We start from the raw sequence: 20,181 nt of genomic DNA, 5'->3' as shown, positions 1-20,181 counted from the left end.
TACCCTCCACAGAGAAACCTGCTCACTCACTCCCCCTACAGGCTGACACTGGCGGAACCCCAGCTCTGCTTACCTTCCCCAGAGAAACCTGCTCACTCACTCCCCCTACAGGCTGACACTGGCGGAACCCCAGCTCTGCTTACATACCACAGAGAAACCTGCTCACTCACTCCCCCTACAAGCTGAAAGTCACCCACTCAACCCTCCCAGTAGGGATACGGTCATTAGGTCAACAGTCATTAGGTCGACCACTATTGGTCGACATGCATTAGGTCGATGGTTGCTAGGTCGACGTGGTCATTTGGTTGACATGTACTGGGTCAAAAGGTTGACATGAGATTTACAAAAAAATTTTTTTAATTTTTGAACTTTTTCATACTTTACGATCCACGTGGACTACGATTGGGAACGGTAACCTGTGCCGAGCGCAGCAGTAGCGGAGCCATAATGCGACTGCGCCCAATGACTCTTGTGCGTGACATAATCTTTTGAATAGTTTTTGTTCCACTCACACTGTGCCGTTGCCATTAGTAACGCAGCTGGCGATAGATCCGCGTTACTGTCAGAATAAAAGAGAGTTCCGTTTAGAAACAGTAGGAGAAAAGAGGGGTAACGCTGTGATCTCTTGTCTGTTGCAGTGGATCTCGGTCACTCCACCACGATGGTAAACGCTGGTCCCAGAACCTCATCACCCTCCATGGCCGTGGATGGCTTGGTGAGTACTCAGGACAATGTCTAAGCCCCCAGACTCTAGATCACATTTCATCCTGTTGCCCCGTTTGTGTGTCCTGCTCTCTAAACTCATTTCTTCTTGTAAAACTAAAAGCCAAACCCATCTAATGAACCCGAGGCGCCCAATGTGCCCGCTAGTTCCCCGCTGTCGGAGGAGCCCGCGCCAGTGAGTATTCAGCACCGTGCATTGGGTTAGGTGTTTACTTACCGCTTTGTTGGAGAACATTGGGTACTAACCTTGCATGTGAGGTCTCTTCCTATAGGGAGTACAAAGGTTTTTGTCCTGGGTTTTTCGTTTCTTTTTTTTTTTCTGCTTTAAATCCTGCAACCTCCTCTCCTTCCCTAATACACACGCACATTGCATCTGATCTTCAATGCATTAAGCCACATTAAACCAGCCTGTGTTTGTAATTATGTAGGAATATTTCTTTTTAACATTAAGAATTTTGTAACACCCCCCCAAAAAAAAAATACCCCTCCGTCTTCATTTGGATCTAGTGCATGATGGTACGTGAGTCTCTGCAGGTAAGACGCAACCAGCCAGTATAGAATTTACTAAGCAACACAGCAAAGATTGAGAAATTGCATTCGCTCTGCCATATTGGGAATATTGCGCCGTTTATTTTAAGTTTACAAAGAATATACTAATTCGGTGTGTTCTCCAAAAGTTTGTGAATACTTATATTGTACTGAGCAGCTGCCACAGTACTTGGGGGAGGGGGGGAAGCCATCATATTTTTTCAGCACTCAATCGATGGCCAAAAATAACACAAAACACTAAGACTGATTAAGTTTCATAGTTAACACAAACTACGGTTTTATAAATGGCGCTTCGTATAGAGCAGTGATGGCTAACCTTGACACTCCAGCTGTTGTTGAACTACACATCCCAGCATGCCCTGCATCAGTTTTAGCATGGCCAGATAACAAAACTGTAGCGGGGCACGCTGGGATATTTAGTTCAAAAACATGCTCACAGGCGGAACTCTTCCCTGTATTATTGGCTCCAAGGATGACTTAAGATGGGCATACACTATACAATTATCTGGCAGACCATCTGTCCAATCTGGCTGGTTGGAATGAAAATCTGGTAATGGATGGGAGCAAATGACAATTAACCAATTGCTCCCAAACACTGGAAAATGGAGAAAAACTCTTTCAGACAAATTAGTTAAATCAGGGATTTAACCAATTTGTCTAAATGACCTCCACTATACCCCGCCCCCCGCCAACGGCCAACCAGTATTCATTTGGTGCCAGCAGGGGCTGGATGCACCTTTAGACAGGGGAGGGGGGGGGGGGGGGGGCTGCTTCTAAGCAGCACAAAGTTTTATTTTCTTTTATTTTGACTGTTTTTACCTCCGAGCAAGCAGCGCTAGGCAGTCCTATAGGACACCAGTGCTGCTGCTCCTACAGCCTCCCGATGGCACCGCAACACTGGTAAGTGGTCCATTGATTACGTCCGGCACCACTGGAGATCAGCTTGCCGCTTCCTCTGGAACAGACGCAGGCTGCAGCCGGAGAACGGGGGGGGGACGGGGACAGGTAAGGTGTTTCCTCGCTTGCGGGAAATCGCATCATCTTCTAGTCTTTTACCTCTGGTTGTGGAGACCGACCGGGGGCACTGATGTGGGCGTCCGGTTCGTCTGCAACCCCCACTAGGGCATTTATAATAAATCTCTGTTTTGATTGAGTCTTTAACCTGTTTGGTTACATGTAAACACACACAAATGCTTTTTGGCAAAAATAATTTATATTCTCTGTATTAAAAGCAATGGAAAGATTTACTTGTGTTTTTAAATGATGTCATGAAATAAGAAAATTATTGGTCAGGAATAATGTAAAACCTTTGTGTCCTTTTACAGGTTATGCCGATAGCCAAGGGTCCGCCCTTGTTTCCTGGCACACCGGTTATGAACTCGCCAGCGGCGGCGCCTATGATGCCTCCACCGCGTTTCATTGGTCCACATCCGCCCAGAGGATCCTTCGGATCGCGGTCACTGCCACCACCACAAAGTACGAACATTGTGCCCCATGTTGCTTTATTGCTTTACCCAATAGCCCTAGACCCAGCCCCCATCTGTCCTGCTTCCACCCCTGGTGCCTCTCTTATAGAACTTTCCGTATACACCACTGAACTCCCAAATCTATTGCTCTCCGTATCCTTCATAGTCGTTTCCTGGCCGTTATTGATGGACAATGTATAATAAGTGGTATTGTGTGTGTTGTGATTAAGGGTTGTAAGATATTCATGCAGTTTCCGCGATACAAATACCAGTTTTACTTTGATAAAATACAGCTATTACGATATGAGGTTGCGGTGGCAAAAATATGAATGAATTAAAACCAAATGAAAGGAACACTGAAACGTTACTGTAGCACTCCCTACATTGATCAGGTCTCAGGCAGTTGTGTGGTTGCCACAGCACAGACATGTAACAAATCTTGGTATAATTGTCTGTAAGAGCCCCACAACCCGGTTGTCGCAGTATTTTGTTAGAGGCAGGCCGCCCGTTATTTATGGTATCCGAGGCCGGTACTAGCCAGTGCTCAAAGTATCTCACGAGGCTGTATCCACTAAACCACCGTACTATGGGGGTCATTCCGAGTTGATCGCTCGCTAGCTAGTTTTAGCAGCCGTGCAAACGCTATCCCGCCTCCCACTGGGGAGTGTTTTTTAGCTTAGCAGAAGTGCGAACGCATGTGCAGCCGAGCTCTGCAAAAAACCCGTTTGTGCAGTTTCAGAGTAGCTCTGAACCTACTCAGCGCTTGCGATCACTTCAGCCTATTCGTGTCTGGATTTGACGTCATACACCCGCCCAGCGAACGCCCAGCCACGCCTGCGTTTTTTCACACGCCTGCGTTTTTGTAAAGACTCCCTGAAAACGGTCAGTTGACAACCAGAAACGCCCCCTTTCTGTCAATCTTCTTGCGGCGGTCAGTGTAAAGGAAAACTTTGCTAGAACCTGAGCACAACCACAAAGAGCTTTGTACCCGTACGTCGCGTGTGCGCATTGCGGGGCATGCGCAGAAATGCAGTTTTTTCACCTGATCGCTGCACTGCGAAAATCGGCAGCGAGTGATCAACTCGGAATGACCCCCTATATACAGTAACAAGATATTCAGTGTCATGGTGGCTTAGGGTTAGGCTGCGGGAGGGGTGGCTTAGGCTGTGGGAGGGTTAGGATTAGCTTGTGGGAGGGGTGAGTTAGGGTTAGGCTGTGGGAGGGGTGAGTTAGGGTTAGGATGTGGGAGGGGAAGGTTAGGATTAGGATGTGGAAGCGGAAGGTTAGGATTAGGCTTCGGGAGGGGTGGCTGAGGGTTAGGCCGCGGGAGGGGTGGCTGGGGGTTAGGCTGTGGGAGTGGAAGGTTAGGCCGCGGGAGGGGTGGCTGGGGGGTAGGCTGTGGGAGTGGAAGGTTAGGCCGCGGGAGGGGTGGCTGGGGGGTAAGGCTGTGGGAGTGGGACGGTTAGGCCGCGGGAGGGGTGGCTGGGGGGTAGGCTGCGGGAGGGGTGGCTGGGGGTTAGGCTGTGGGAGTGGAAGGTTAGGCTGCGGGAGGGGTGGCTGGGGGGGTAGGCTGCGGGAGTGGAAGGTTAGGCTGCGGGAGGGGTGGCTGGGGGTTAGGCTGTGGGAGTGGAAGGTTAGGCTGCGGGAGGGGTGGCAGGGGGATAGGCTGCGGGAGGGGTGGCAGGGGGTTAGGCTGCGGGAGGGGTGGCTAGGGGTTAGGCTTGCGGAGGGGTGGCTGGGGGTTAGGCTGTGGGAGTGGAAGGTTAGGCTGCGGGAGGGGTGGCTGGGGGCTAGGCTGCGGGAGGGGTGGCTGGGGGTTAGGCTGTGGGAGTGGAAGGTTAGGCTGCGGGAGGGGTGGCTGGGGGGGTAGGCTGCGGGAGTGGAAGGTTAGGCTGCGGGAGTGGAAGGTTAGGCTGCGGGAGGGGGGGCTAGGCTGCGGGAGGGGTGGCTGGGGGTTAGGCTGTGGGAGTGGAAGGTTAGGCTGCGGGAGGGGTGGCAGGGGGTTAGGCTGCGGGAGGGGTGGCTAGGGGTTAGGCTTGCGGAGGGGTGGCTGGGGGTTAGGCTGTGGGAGTGGAAGGCTAGGCTGCGGGAGGGGTGGCTGGGGGTTAGGCTGTGGGAGTGGAAGGTTAGGCTGCTGGAGGGGTGGCTGGGGGGTAGGCTGTGGGAGTGGAAGGTTAGGCTGCGGGAGGGGTGGCTGGGGGCTAGGCTGCGGGAGGGGTGGCTGGGGGTTAGGCTGTGGGAGTGGAAGGTTAGGCTGCGGGAGGGGTGGCTGGGGGGGTAGGCTGCGGGAGTGGAAGGTTAGGCTGCGGGAGTGGAAGGTTAGGCTGCGGGAGGGGGGGCTAGGCTGCGGGAGGGGTGGCTGGGGGTTAGGCTGTGGGAGGGGTGGCTGGGGGTTAGGCTGTGGGAGTGGAAGGTTAGGCTGCGGGAGGGGTGGCAGGGGGTTAGGCTGCGGGAGGGGTGGCTAGGGGTTAGGCTTGCGGAGGGGTGGCTGGGGGTTAGGCTGTGGGAGTGGAAGGCTAGGCTGCGGGAGGGGTGGCTGGGGGTTAGGCTGTGGGAGTGGAAGGTTAGGCTGCTGGAGGGGTGGCTGGGGGGTAGGCTGTGGGAGTGGAAGGTTAGGCTGCGGGAGGGGTGGCTGGGGGGTAGGCTGTGGGAGTGGAAGGTTAGGCTGCTGGAGGGGTGGTTGGGGGCTAGGCTGCGGGAGGGGTCGCTGGGGGTTAGGCTGTGGGAGTGGAAGGCTAGGCTGCGGGAGGGGTGGCTGGGGGTTAGGCTGTGGGAGTGGAAGGTTAGGCTGCGGGAGGGGTTGCTGGGGGTTAGGCTGTGGGAGTGGAAGGTTAGGCTGCGGGAGGGGTGGCTGGGGGGTAGGCTGTGGGAGTGGAAGGTTAGGCTGCGGGAGGGGTGGCTGGGGGCTAGGCTGCGGGAGGGGTGGCTGGGGGTTAGGCTGTGGGAGTGGAAGGTTAGGCTGCGGGAGGGGTGGCTGGGGGCTAGGCTGCGGGAGGGGTGGCTGGGGGGTAGGCTGTGGGAGTGGAAGGTTAGGCTGCGGGAGGGGTGGCTGGGGGCTAGGCTGCGGGAGGGGTGGCTGGGGGGTAGGCTGTGGGAGTGGAAGGTTAGGCTTCGGGAGGGGTGGCTGGGGGGTAGGCTGTGGGAGTGGAAGGTTAGGCTGCGGGAGGGGTGGCTGGGGGGTAGGCTGTGGGAGTGGAAGGTTAGGCTGCGGGAGGGGTGGCGGTGGGCTAGGCTGCGGGAGGGGTGGCTGGGGGTTAGGCTGTGGGAGTGGAAGGTTAGGCTGCGGGAGGGGTGGCTGGGGGTTAGGCTGTGGGAGTGGAAGGTTAGGCTGCGGGAGGGGTGGCTGGGGGGTAGGCTGCGGGAGTGGAAGGTTAGGCTGCGGGAGGGGTGGCTGGGGGCTAGGCTGCGGGAGGGGTGGCTGGGGGTTAGGCTGTGGGAGTGGAAGGTTAGGCTGCGGGAGGGGTGGCTGGGGGGGTAGGCTGCGGGAGTGGAAGGTTAGGCTGCGGGAGGGGTGGCTGGGGGCTAGGCTGCGGGAGTGGAAGGTTAGGCTGCGGGAGGGGTGGCTGGGGGGTAGGCTGTGGGAGTGGAAGGTTAGGCTGCGGGAGGGGTGGCTGGGGGTTAGGCTGTGGGAGTGGAAGGTTAGGCTGCGGGAGGGGTGGCTGGGGGTTAGGCTGTGGGAGTGGAAGGTTAGGCTGCGGGAGGGGTGGCTGGGGGTTAGGCTGTGGGAGTGGAAGGTTAGGCTACAGGAGGGGTGGCTGGGGGGTAGGCTGTGGGAGTGGAAGGTTAGGCTGCGGGAGGGGTGGCTGGGGGGGTAGGCTGCGGGAGGGGTGGCTGGGGGTTAGGCTGTGGGAGTGGAAGGTTAGGCTGCGGGAGGGGTGGCTGGGGGTTTGGCTGTGTGAGTGGAAGGTTAGGCTGCGGGAGGGGTGGCTGGGGGTTAGGCTGTGGGAGTGGAAGGTTAGGCCGCGGGAGGGGTGGCTGGGGGGTAGGCCGCGGGAGGGGTGGCTGTGGGAGTGGAAGGTTAGGCTGCGGGAGGGGTGGCTGGGGGCTAGGCTGCGGGAGGGGTGGCTGGGGGTTAGGCTGTGGGAGTGGAAGGTTAAGCCGCGGGAGGGGTGGCTGGGGGTTAGGCTGTGGGAGTGGAAGGTTAGGCTGCGGGAGGGGTGGCTGGGGGGTAGGCTGTGGGAGTGGAAGGTTAGGCTGCTGGAGGGGAGGCTAGGGGCTAGGCTGCGGGAGAGGTGGCTGGGGGGTAGGCTGTGGCAGTGGAAGGTTAGGCTGCGGGAGGGGTGGCTGGGGGCTAGGCTGCGGGAGGGGTGGCTGGGGGCTAGGCTGCGGGAGGGGTGGCTGGGGGGTAGGCTGTGGGAGTGGAAGGTTAGGCTGCGGGAGGGGTGGCTGGGGGTTAGGCTGTGGGAGTGGAAGGTTAGGCTGCGTGAGGGGTGGCTGGGGGCTAGGCTGCGTGAGGGGTGGCTGGGGGTTAGGCTGTGGGAGTGGAAGGTTAGGCTGCTGGAGGGGTGGCTGGGGGCTAGGCTGCGGGAGGGGTGGCTGGGGGGTAAGCTGTGGGAGTGGAAGGTTAGGCTGCTGGAGGGGTGGCTGGGGGTTAGGCTGTGGGAGTGGAAGGTTAGGCTGCGGGAGGGGTGGCTGGGGGTTAGGCTGTGGGAGTGGAAGGTTAGGCTGCAGGAGGGGTGGCTGGGGGTTAGGCTGTGGGAGTGGAAGGTTAGGCTGTGGGAGTGGAAGGTTAGGCTGCGGGAGGGGTGGCTGGGGGTTAGGCTGTGGGAGTGGAAGGTTAGGCTGCGGGAGGGGTGGCTGGGGGTTAGGCTGTGGGAGTGGAAGGTTAGGCTGCAGGAGGGGTGGCTGGGGGGTAGGCTGTGGGAGTGGAAGGTTAGGCTGCGGGAGGGGTGGCTGGGGGCTAGGCTGCGTGAGGGGTGGCTGGGGGTTAGGCTGTGGGAGTGGAAGGTTAGGCTGCGGGAGGGGTGGCTGGGGGCTAGGCTGCGGGAGGGGTGGCTGGGGGGTAAGCTGTGGGAGTGGAAGGTTAGGCTGCTGGAGGGGTGGCTGGGGGTTAGGCTGTGGGAGTGGAAGGTTAGGCTGCAGGAGGGGTGGCTGGGGGTTAGGCTGTGGGAGTGGAAGGTTAGGCTGTGGGAGTGGAAGGTTAGGCTGCGGGAGGGGTGGCTGGGGGTTAGGCTGTGGGAGTGGAAGGTTAGGCTGCAGGAGGGGTGGCTGGGGGTTAGGCTGTGGGAGTGGAAGGTTAGGCCGCGGGAGGGGTGGCTGGGGGGTAGGCTGTGGGAGTGGAAGGTTAGGCTGCGGGAGGGGTGGCTGGGGGTAGGCTGTGTGAGTGGAAGGTTAGGCTGCGGGAGGGGTGGCTGGGGGTTAGGCTGTGGGAGTGGAAAGTTAGGCTGCGGGAGGGGTGGCTGGGGGGTAGGCTGTGGGAGTGGAAGGTTAGGCTGCGGGAGGGGTGGCTGGGGGGTAGGCTGTGGGAGTGGAAGGTTAGGCTGTGGGAGTGGAAGGTTAGGCTGTGGGAGTGGAAGGTTAGGCTGCGGGAGGGGTGGCTGGGGGTTAGGCTGTGGGAGTGGAAGATTAGGCTGCGGGAGGGGTGGCTGGGGGTTAGGCTGTGGGAGTGGAAGGTTAGGCTGCGGGAGGGGTGGCTGGGGGTTAGGCTGTGGGAGTGGAAGATTAGGCTGTGGGAGTGGAAGGTTAGGCTGCAGGAGGGGTGGCTGGGGGTTAGGCTGTAGGAGTGGAAGGTTAGGCTGCGGGAGGGGTGGCTGGGGGGTAGGCTGTGGGAGTGGAAGGTTGGGCTGCGGGAGGGGTGGCTGGGGGTTAGGCTGTGGGAGTGGAAGGTTAGGCTGCGGGAGGGGTGGCTGGGGGGTAGGCTGTGGGAGAGGAAGGTTAGGCTGCGGGAGGGGTGGCTGGGGGGTAGGCTGTGGGAGTGGAAGGTTAGGCTGCGGGAGGGGTGGCTGGGGGGTAGGCTGTGGGAGTGGAAGGTTAGGCTGCAGGAGGGGTGGCTGGGGGGTAGGCTGTGGGAGTGGAAGGTTAGGCTTCGGGAGGGGTGGCTGGGGGTTAGGCTGTGGGAGTGGAAGGTTAGGCTGCGGGAGGGGTGGCTTGGGGTTAGGCTGTGGGAGTGGAAGGTTAGGCTGCGGGAGGGGTGGCTGGGAGGTAGGCTGTGGGAGTGGAAGGTTAGGCTGCGGGAGGGGTGGCTGGGGGTTAGGCTGCGGGAGGGGTGGCTGGGGGTTAGGCTGTGGGAGTGGAAGGTTAGGCTGCTGGAGGGGTGGCTGGGGGGTAGGCTGTGGGAGTGGAAGGTTAGGCTGCGGGAGGGGTGGCTGGGGGTTAGGCTGTGGGAGTGGAAGGATAGGCTGCGGGAGGGGTGGCTGGGGGGTAGGCTGTGGGAGTGGAAGGTTAGGCCGCGGGAGGGGTGGCTGGGGGTTAGGCTGTGGGAGTGGAATGTTAGGCTGCGGGAGGGGTTGCTGGGGGGTAGGCTGTGGGAGTGGAAGGTTAGGCTGCGGGAGGGGTGGCTGGGGGTTAGGCTGCGGGAGGGGTGGCTGGGGGTTAGGCTGTGGGAGTGGAAGGTTAGGCTGCTGGAGGGGTGGCTGGGGGGTAGGCTGTGGGAGTGGAAGGTTAGGCTGCGGGAGGGGTGGCTGGGGGTTAGGCTGTGGGAGTGGAAGGTTAGGCTGCGGGAGGGGTGGCTGGGGGTTAGGCTGTGGGAGTGGAAGGTTAGGCTGCGGGAGGGGTGGCTGGGGGTTAGGCTGTGGGAGTGGAAGGTTAGGCTGCGGGAGGGGTGGCTGGGGGTTAGGCTGTGGGAGTGGAAGGTTAGGCTGCGGGAGGGGTGGCTGGGGGTTAGGCTGTGGGAGTGGAAGATTAGGCTGCGGGAGGGGTGGCTGGGGGTTAGGCTGTGGGAGTGGAAGGTTAGGCTGCGGGAGGGGTGGCTGGGGGTTAGGCTGTGGGAGTGGAAGATTAGGCTGTGGGAGTGGAAGGTTAGGCTGCGGGAGGGGTGGCTGGGGGTTAGGCTGTGGGAGTGGAAGGTTAGGCTGCAGGAGGGGTGGCTGGGGGTTAGGCTGCGGGAGGGGTGGCTGGGGGGTAGGCTGTGGGAGTGGAAGGTTGGGCTGCGGGAGGGGTGGCTGGGGGTTAGGCTGTGGGAGTGGAAGGTTAGGCTGCGGGAGGGGTGGCTGGGGGGTAGGCTGTGGGAGTGGAAGGTTAGGCTGCGGGAGGGGTGGCTGGGGGTTAGGCTGTGGGAGTGGAAGGTTAGGCTGCGGGAGGGGTGGCTGGGGGGTAGGCTGTGGGAGTGGAAGGTTAGGCTTCGGGAGGGGTGGCTGGGGGTTAGGCTGTGGGAGTGGAAGGTTAGGCTGCGGGAGGGGTGGCTTGGGGTTAGGCTGTGGGAGTGGAAGGTTAGGCTGCGGGAGGGGTGGCTGGGGGTTAGGCTGTGGGAGTGGAAGGTTAGGCTGCGGGAGGGGTGGCTGGGGGGTAGGCTGTGGGAGGGGTGGCTGGGGGTTAGGCTGTAGGAGTGGAAGGTTAGGCTGCGGGAGGGGTGGCTGGGGGGTAGGCTGTGGGAGTGGAAGGTTAGGCTGCGTGAGGGGTGGCTGGGGGTTAGGCTGTGGGAGTGGAAGGTTAGGCTGCGGGAGGGGTGGCTGGGGGGTAGGCTGTGGGAGTGGAAGGTTAGGCTGCGGGAGGGGTGGCTGGGGGGTAGGCTGTGGGAGTGGAAGGTTAGGCTGCGGGAGGGGTGGCTGGGGGGTAGGCTGTGGGAGTGGAAGGTTAGGCCGCGGGAGGGGTGGCTGGGGGTTAGGCTGTGGGAGTGGAAAGTTAGGCTGCGGGAGGGGTGGCTGGTAGGTAGGCTGTGGGAGTGGAAGGTTAGGCTGCGGGAGGGGTGGCTGGGGGTTAGGCTGCGGGAGGGGTGGCTGGGGGTTAGGCTGTGGGAGTGGAAGGTTAGGCTGCTGGAGGGGTGGCTGGGGGGTAGGCTGTGGGAGTGGAAGGTTAGGCTGCGGGAGGGGTGGCTGGGGGTTAGGCTGCGGGAGGGGTGGCTGGGGGTTAGGCTGTGGGAGTGGAAGGTTAGGCTGCTGGAGGGGTGGCTGGGGGGTAGGCTGTGGGAGTGGAAGGTTAGGCTGCGGGAGGGGTGGCTGGGGGTTAGGCTGTGGGAGTGGAAGGTTAGGCTGCTGGAGGGGTGGCTGGGGGGTAGGCTGTGGGAGTGGAAGGTTAGGCTGCGGGAGGGGTGGCTGGGGGTTAGGCTGCGGGAGGGGTGGCTGGGGGTTAGGCTGTGGGAGTGGAAGGTTAGGCTGCGGGAGGGGTGGCTGGGGGTTAGGCTGCGGGAGGGGTGGCTGGGGGTTAGGCTGTGGGAGTGGAAGGTTAGGCTGCGGGAGGGGTGGCTGGGGGTTAGGCTGCGGGAGGGGTGGCTGGGGGTTAGGCTGTGGGAGTGGAAGGTTAGGCTGCTGGAGGGGTGGCTGGGGGGTAGGCTGTGGGAGTGGAAGGTTAGGCTGCGGGAGGGGTGGCTGGGGGTTAGGCTGCGGGAGGGGTGGCTGGGGGTTAGGCTGTGGGAGTGGAAGGTTAGGCTGCTGGAGGGGTGGCTGGGGGGTAGGCTGTGGGAGTGGAAGGTTAGGCTGCGGGAGGGGTGGCTGGGGGTTAGGCTGCGGGAGGGGTGGCTGGGGGTTAGGCTGTGGGAGTGGAAGGTTAGGCTGCTGGAGGGGTGGCTGGGGGGTAGGCTGTGGGAGTGGAAGGTTAGGCTGCGGGAGGGGTGGCTGGGGGTTAGGCTGTGGGAGTGGAAGATTAGGCTGCGGTAGGGGTGGCTGGGGGTTAGGCTGTGGGAGTGGAAGATTAGGCTGCGGGAGGGGTGGCTGGGGGTTAGGCTGTGGGAGTGGAAGATTAGGCTGCGGGAGGGGTGGCTGGGGGTTAGGCTGTGGGAGTGGAAGGTTAGGCTGCTGGAGGGGTGGCTGGGGGGTAGGCTGTGGGAGTGGAAGGTTAGGCTGCGGGAGGGGTGGCTGGGGGTTAGGCTGTGGGAGTGGAAGATTAGGCTGCGGGAGGGGTGGCTGGGGGTTAGGCTGTGGGAGTGGAAGATTAGGCTGCGGGAGGGGTGGCTGGGGGTTAGGCTGTGGGAGTGGAAGGTTAGGCTGCGGGAGGGGTGGCTGGGGGTAGGCTGTGGGAGTGGAAGATTAGGCTGTGGGAGTGGAAGGTTAGGCTGCGGGAGGGGTGGCTGGGGGTTAGGCTGCGGGAGGGGTGGCTGGGGGTTAGGCTGTGGGAGTGGAAGGTTAGGCTGCTGGAGGGGTGGCTGGGGGGTAGGCTGTGGGAGTGGAAGGTTAGGCTGCTGGAGGGGTGGCTGGGGGTTAGGCTGCGGGAGGGGTGGCTGGGGGTTAGGCTGCGGGAGGGGTGGCTGGGGGTTAGGCTGCGGGAGGGGTGGCTGGGGGTTAGGCTGCGGGAGGGGTGGCTTAGGGTTAAAATACTAAAATGAGTCGGGTTTTTGAACGTCACGATGCCGCTGTCATCATTCTGACCATCTGGATTCTGTCCGCCAGGATAGTAATACCAACCCACATGGGAGTAGGGTATTATTATGGAGCTCATAAATGCTAAGTGTAAAAGATGTTTTGGGGATTGTTAAGCCAAATCTTCATGGGAAATAATGAGCTGCTGATAACAATCCGGTCACTGATCACAGCTGTAATTGTTGGCGCTGTGGGGCTCTAGTGCGGAACCGTCCTGCATTTTGCAGTAGTGACTGGTATATTTATCTGTAGTTGTGTGTGTGTGTGTTGGGGGTTTATAGTGGCGTATCTTTTCTTCTTTTTTTGTTGTGACGTCCAGAAACTTGCGTAGGGCGTGAGAGAAGTGCCGTTATCAGTGTGAGGTTATTGAGCCTGGTAATCCGGTGATATTTTGGCATTGTAGTAATGAGAGGCATTTCTCTGTACGGGAGGATTTAGAGGCTGTGGTCTGGCAGTTCAGTGTTTACACTCTCTCTTCTGTGTGCAAGGAAACCTGTATATCAGACCTGTACACATACAATCTTATATCACTCTGTGTATCGGAGATCTGATCATTCTGATTGACCAACGTTATTGACATGTTTACTAGGACTGTCCTAGGGGGGGCAGGTACCATTCGCATATATATTCTGCTGTCTCTTGCTTCCCCATGACCGACAGAATAACCAGAGCCCCATTATACGGATACCCAGCATTCCTGTGATCCCAAGTGTTCAGAATACATTCCCCACGCTGCTACAACAGGGAACGCAGTTGTGGTCTCCCGTCCTAACCGTTGTGATTGGATATAAAACGATTGCTTTCCCCTTAATGCGCAGAGTTAAATAAAACCTAGGCCCTGGTGTCTGTATCTGTCTAATAAATGTGTCAGTATTACCGGCCTCGGTGAAGTTTCCAGAGAGTAATATTGGATGTGAAGACCTGCGGCTCTGTAGAAACGAATGATTTAAGGTTTTGAGGAAGGTGACCTGTCGAACAGGGACAAATTTGATGAATTCCTTGGCAGGGTGTAGCATTGGTATAATGTGCGGGATGGAATTTCTGGGAGGAGAAAGCGGAAGTAGAGAAACTCTTTTCAGGACATACAGACAGACTGCAGGATCGGGCTGATCTCAGGCATTGCAGGATGGAGCAATGTGCAAACAGCTGATGTCAGGGGCTCACCCGTGTGCAATGCGTCATGGCTAAGTCTCTGCTACTGATATCCATGCTTTAGCACAGAGCTCCATTCATATCGCCATCTCCGTATTTTATGTTGTCCATTACAAGATTTTCTGCTTAGTACCATCATTTAATATCACCAAAACACAAGCAAACCCTGATTCATTACACTGGGCCTCCTAGAAACACAAATCACCAGGCATTAATCCTGCTTGATCTTTTTATATTTAGATATCTATTAAAAGTTACGCTTTAACTACTTCCTAATAAGGATTCAACGTTGCATTTGTCTAATGTTAAATAATGAGTGTATAAAAATATTCTTACATAATAGGACATTACCTAGTATCTACGATGGTGCTAGAAAGTCAGCTTGCAGCGTTTTAGTTGGTGCAGTCACCGTTGCTTAACCTCTATTCTCCGTAATACCTTGGGGTATATTTACAAAGATTCGTGTTTGTGCCGTTTTTAAGGGTGTTTGAACTCGAATGGTATCGGGTGCATTTTACTGCAACTTTTTGAATCCTGATATGATTATTCACTAAGCTGCCGATTTTTCCAAATTCGTATTTTCCGATGTCGATGTGATTCGTAATGTCAGGCAGTGTTTTACGGGAGTGATGAGTAAAACACTGCCTGACAAAACACAAGGAATCCCGGCCGGATCTGAGAGATCCGTGCAGGGCTTGTTTGTGCACCTTTTAAAAAAAAAAAAAATGAAAGTGTTAAAAATCAAGAAAAAAATTGCGTGGGGTTCCCCCTCCTAAGCACAACCAACCTCGGGCTCTTTGAGCCGGTCCTGGTTGCAAAAATATGGGGCAAAAATTGACAGGGGTTCCCCCATATTTTAACAACCAGCACCGGGCTCTGCACCTGATCCTGGTGCCAAAAATACGGGGGACAAAAAGCGTATGGGTCCCCCGTAATTTTGGAACCAGCATCGGGCTCCACTATTCAGAGAGACAATGCGACAGCCGGGGGACACTTTTATATAGGTCCATGCGGCCCTGGCATTAAATCACTAACTAGTCACCCCTGGCCGGGGTACCCTGGAGGAGTGGGAACCCCTTAGATCAAGGGGTCCCCCCCCTCCTGCCACCCAAGGGCCAGGGGCGAAGCCCGAGGCTGTGCCCCCCATCCAAGGGCGGCGGATGGGGTTCTGATAGCCTTGTGAAAAAAATTTGTTTTTTGTAGCAGTACTACAAGTCCCAGCAAGCCTCCCCCGCAAGCTGGTACTTGGAAAAACGGGCCCGCTGGTACCTGTAGTACTACTACAAAAAAAATACCCAAATAAAAACAGAACTCACACACCTTGAAAGTAAAACTTTATTACATACATACACACCTACATTCACACATGCTTACCTATGTTCACACAAGGGTCGGTCCACTTCTCCAAGTAGAATCCATGGGGTACCTGAAAATAAAATTATACTCACAATAATCCAGTGTAGATCGGTCATCTTCTGAGCTTGTAATCCACGTACTTGGCAAAAAAACAAACCGAAAAACCCGAACCACGCACTGAAAGGGGTCCCATGTTTCCACATGGGACCCCTTTCCCCGACTGTCACAGAGAGTCCCTTCAGCCAATCAGGGAGCGCCACGTCGTGGCACTCTCCTGATTGCCTGTGTGCTCCTGAGCTGTCAGGCTGCGCACGGCAGAGATACAATGTAGCGCATAGGCGCTACATTGTATCCAATGGTGGGAACTTTGCGGTCAGCGGTGAGGTTACTCGCAGTCAACCGCTGACCGCAAAGTTCCCACCATTGGATACAATGTAGCGCCTATGCGCTACATTGTATCTCTGCCGTGCGCAGCCTGACTGACAGCTCAAGAGCGCACAGGCAATCAGGAGAGTGCCACGACGTGGCGCTCCCTGAATGGCTGAAGGGACTCTCTGTGACAGGAGTCACGGGGGGTCCCGGCAGTCGGGGAAAGGGGTCCCATGTGTAAACATGGGACCCCTTTCAGTGCGTGGTTCGGGTTTTTCAGTTTGTTTTTTTGCCAAGTACGTGGATTACAAGCTCAGAAGATGACCGATCTACACTGGATTTTTGTAAGTATAATTTTAATTTCAGGTACCCCATGGATTCTACTTGGAGAAGTGGACCGACCCTCGTGTGAACATAGGTAAGTATGTGTGAATGTAGGTGTGCATGTATGTAATAAAGTTTTACTTTCAAGGTGTGCGAGTTCTGTTTTTATTTGGGTATTTTTTTTGTAGTAGTACTACAGGTACCAGCGGGCCCGTTTTTCCACCGCATGCTGGTACTTGTGGTTCTCCAAGTACCAGCTTGCGGGGGAGGCTTGCTGGGACTTGTAGTACTGCTACAAAAAACAATATTCTATTTTTTTTCACAAGGCTATCAGCCCCCCATCCACCGCCCTTGGATGGGGGGCACAGCCTCGGGCTTCACCCCTGGCCCTTGGTTGGCTGGAGGGGGGGGGGGGGGGGGCTTGATTTAAGGGGTTCCCACTCCTCCAGGGTACCCCGGCCAGGGGTGACTAGTTAGTGATTTAATGCCAGGGCCGCAGGGACCGATATAAAAGTGTCCCCCGGCTGTGGCATTATCTCTCTGACTAGTGGAGCCCGGTGCTGGTTCCAAAAATACGGGGGACCCCCTACGCTTTTTGTCCCCCGTATTTTTGGCACCAGGATCAGGTGCAGAGCCCGGTGCTGGTTGATCAAATATGGGGGAACCCCTGTCATTTTTTCCCCATATTTTTTCAACCAGGACCGGCTCAAAGAGCCCGAGGCTGGTTATGCTTAGGAGGGGGGACCCCACGCAAATTTTTTCCAAGTTTTTACATTAAACAGACCCTTTCCCATAGATAACCATGCACAGATCTCACTGATCCGTGCATGGTTATCCAAACTCGACTGGAAAAAGCAGGTCTATTTTTTTGCTGCTTTTTTTAACGATTCGCAAAAAAATAGACCCGCACTTGAGCACTCAGAGACTAACACCCAAATACGAATGAATAGTGAATGCCCGTGTTGTATGAAATAACAGCCGCATTTGACCGATGGTCTATTCATTCGTATTTCTGAACTTAGCCTTGAAAACCATTACGAATAGCCCAAACACTGGCGAGATTTGAGTTTAGTGAATTCCCGTGTTGGGACTTAGAAAAAAAAACACAAATCGGACAAACTCGATTTTTTAGTAAATATTGGCCCTTGTGTTTCCTCCCAGAGCTCTCCTGTCTGTCTTATTGAGTAATAAAGGTTGAGGGGCACTACCTAATGGCAATGAGACGGGTGATGTAATGGATTGTAGGGTATGACTACTTTAGGGAGTTGCCATGTTCTGGAAAAGGACCAACATATGACAAAGTTGGCAAATAGAAATCCATTTTCTTCCCAGCCTGAGTGGCGCAGCACTTGTATAACCATTTTCCTGGGCTAGGCATTATGAAGCAGAGACCAGCGTTACATTTAGTCCCGTGGGTGGAAAGTCACAACAAGGCTAAATTATTCCTTATCTAACACTTATTACATCCTATTTTTCCTATTTTCCATGTAACATTTAGAAAAAAAGCATCTATTTTGTAATCATTGTATAAAGCTCGCCGTTACATAGCACCAGTGTTGCAATAGTGTCAATCTTTGAATGAAGAGAAATGCTATGGCCCTAATAAAATATTTGTGACTTTTATTTTGTTTTTGTTTCAGTGCATGGCCCCCCACCAGGCGTGAGAGACTTTCCACCAAGGCCTTTGTTACCACCAGGCTCAATGCCCGCTTCAGATCCCAGGAGTCACATCCGAGGACCGTTACCACCTAGGGATTTTCCTCCTGGCCCTGTTCCATTGCATGGCCCTAGGGATTACCCAATACTGCCGCCTCCCGGAGTCAGAGACTTCCCACCAGGCCTGCCGCCTCCCGGATCAAGGGACTTTCCACCAGGTCCACCACTGCCAAGTGCTCGAGATTTCCTCCCAGGTCCACCACATCCAGGAGCTCGTGATTTCCCACCTCGGGACTTTCCACAAGGTTCTACTCATCCTGGCATGAGGGACTTTCCACCAGGTCCTACTCCCCCTGGCATGAGAGACTTTCCACCAGGTCCTACTCCTCCTGGCATGAGAGACTTTCCACCAGGACATCTACCTCCAGGAGTTAGAGATATACCACCAGGGCTCCCACCTCCTAGAGAGTATATACCAGGATTGCCACCTCCTGGATCCAGGGATTTTCCATCTGGGCTACCACCTGGTTCAAGAGAATTCATGCCAAGGCCTCTGCCACCTGGAGGAAGAGACTTTCCACCAGGTCCTCCACTTGCTGGAATCAGAGACTTTCCCCAAAGACCTCACCCTGGAGTACCCGCTGGGCCTTCATTACCCCATCACCAAGCTTTTCCACCACCACATAATCAACCAACGCAGACAGACCACGAACATTCACAAGGTCAAAAATCTTAACGAGGCTAGTCAAATGGACACAATCGCATAATGCAGTTCAGTGGTCTCAGAATGGATTAAAAGTTACCGGTTTACACAAACTTTTGATTTATTATTTTCATGTGTCTTATATTAGCAATAAATATTTTATTACCTTAAATCTACTTAGAATTTTTAATGGTTTAATAATTATTCACAACAAACTGAAATTTAGATTTCTAATTTTTTGTTTTTCAGATTTGGAAACAAGATCATTTTCTGTTGCTATTTCAAAATGTGCAATACAAAAGCCCATGTGTTTTTTTTGCTTTATTAATTTAATGTTACCATATGCACCAGTTACTTGTGGGGGGAAAAATGAATGTCTAAAATCTTTTTGAAAACATTTCCTGTGGAAATACATTTTTTAAGAATATCATTATTCTGATCGCTTTTCCACACCCGCTCGCTTAATAATATAATATACCACTGGTTTACATAGGATAAGTAATTATTTTTAACATCTGGTAGTAAAAGCCAGAAACACACACAACTCTGTAAGATGGAAAATAATAAAGAATTGAAAACACGCTTTGCTGTGCTCATTTTGTCCACTGGTTCTGTTACCTGGAGCCCGCAGACAGGGCCGGTTCTGGGGCTCTGTGCGCCCCGGGCGGCAATAGGGGGTGTGGCTTCGTACAGGGGGCGTGGTCATTTATGCCCCCTGTACAGACTGAAATGATGTGCGGTGCGCGATGACGTCATCGCGCACCGCACAGCAAAGGTCCTCTCCACGAAGGGAAACTAGACGCGTAGCGTCTAGTTCCCTTCGTGGAGAGGACCTTTGCTGTGCGGTGCGCGATGACGTCATCGCGCACCGCACAGTAAAGGACCTGTCCACGAAGGGAAACTAGACGCGTACGCGTCTAGTTTCCCTTCACAGCGGGCAGCGGGGGGCACAGCAGCAGCGGATCTTGCCCTGGTGCGGCGCCCTCCGGATGGCGCCCTGTGCCCTCCGGGAGGCGGCGTACCGGGCAAAAGTCCTGCTTCCCGTGGCAAGATCCGCTACTGCCCGCAGCAGGCAGGAGAGTAGATGTACTGCACAGGGGGACTGTGTACTTAAATAGGGAAATATAGACCCAAAAGGTTCGGCACTACCTTTCATAAATGAAGACAAATACAATGAGCTTCTAATCAATGTTTTAGTGTTATTAACATTGATTATAAGTGTCTTCATCTATGGTCAGGAGTGCCGCAGCTTTGGATCTACAGTATATACTACCATATGTGAGGCATCCGCTCAAGTGTTATCATGTCAAGTGGATTGCATGATCATGAGAATTTGTGTATATGTATGTACATGATAGTGTAACTAAACATTATCAAAATTATTTATAATTTTATAGTGTAACGGAAATTTCAGACTAAATTTGACTTTCATCAATGTGTCCTCCCTTGGCGATATCACTACTCAACATAGTTTGGCATTGGAGAACCCAACTTTTCTAAATGAGATTCCCATACGTTTTTAGTATTTGTTGGAGCTATTACACAAAGTTTTCTCATACGTGCTAGAGGATGCTGGGGTCATCATAGAACCATGGGGTATAGACGGGATCCGCAGGAGACATGGGCAATTTAAGACCTTGAAAGGGTGTGAACTGGCTCCTCCCTCTATGCCCCTCCTCCAGACCCCAGTTTTAGAATTGTGCCCAGTGAGACTGGACGCACTACAGGGAGCTCTACTGAGTTTCTCTGAAAAATACTTTGTTAGGTTTTTTTATTTTCAGGGAGCACTGCTGGCAACAGTCTCCCTGCTTCGTGGGACTTAGGGGAGAGACGTATGACCCACTTCCAGTGAGTTCAATGGCTCTGCTTCTGGCTGACAGGACACCATTAGCTCCTGAGGGTAATGATCGCTGGGTACGCCTAGATGCTCACTCCCGCAGCCTGCCATCACCCCCTTACAGAGCCAGAAGACAGGTGAGTAGCTGAAGAAAAGAAGACTTCAGTGACGGCATTCTTTGAGGTACCGCACAGCGCGCGGATGCTGCGCGCCAAGCTCCCACATGTACACAGCACTACAGGGTGCGGGGGGAGGGGGCACCCTGGGCAGCTAATAAATCCTCAGTGGACACTGGCAAAAGAGGGACATTAGTGCCGAGGCACTGTCCAAAACCCCCACCAGTATAATCCTAGAAGAAGCGGGACGGAAGCAGAATTTGGTGCAATATACTTTATATTAAAAGCGCTACAGGTCTGAGGCATTTGTTGGGCGCTTCAGAACCGCTGATTGGGCGCTGGGGTGTGAGCTGGCAAATCCCCTCTGTGTCTCTCTAACAGGCTTTGCTGTGGGCCTGTCCCCTATATGCCCGGTGTGTCTGTGGGTGCTTGGAGCACGTGTGTCGACATGTCTGAGGCTGAAGGCTCTTCCCAGGAGGAG

The 20,181-nt window shown here is 55.3% G+C and overlaps 1 protein-coding gene across 2 annotated transcripts in view; it reads left to right on the top strand.

The window, feature by feature from the left end:
- Positions 1-18,327, top strand: part of MIA3 (MIA SH3 domain ER export factor 3) — a 114,977-nt gene extending 96,650 nt beyond the window's left edge. Inside the window, exons 26-29 of one of the 2 annotated variants that reach the window (XM_063919039.1) lie at positions 639-715; positions 827-898; positions 2,598-2,748; positions 17,029-18,327. In XM_063919039.1, the coding sequence (XP_063775109.1) occupies positions 639-715; positions 827-898; positions 2,598-2,748; positions 17,029-17,780 (1,052 nt within the window). In that variant the 3' untranslated portion in view covers positions 17,781-18,327. The remainder of the gene's footprint in view (positions 1-638; positions 716-826; positions 899-2,597; positions 2,749-17,028) is intronic. The other variant, XM_063919040.1, reaches the window with a different exon arrangement.
- Positions 18,328-20,181: the final 1,854 nt, after the last annotated feature.

The sequence above is a fragment of the Pseudophryne corroboree genome, chromosome 4 (genome assembly GCF_028390025.1).
Source record: "Pseudophryne corroboree isolate aPseCor3 chromosome 4, aPseCor3.hap2, whole genome shotgun sequence".
Classification (NCBI taxonomy): Eukaryota; Metazoa; Chordata; class Amphibia; order Anura; family Myobatrachidae; genus Pseudophryne; species Pseudophryne corroboree.
Note: the sequence above shows the minus strand (reverse complement) of the source record. Positions and strands in the feature narration are given on the sequence as shown.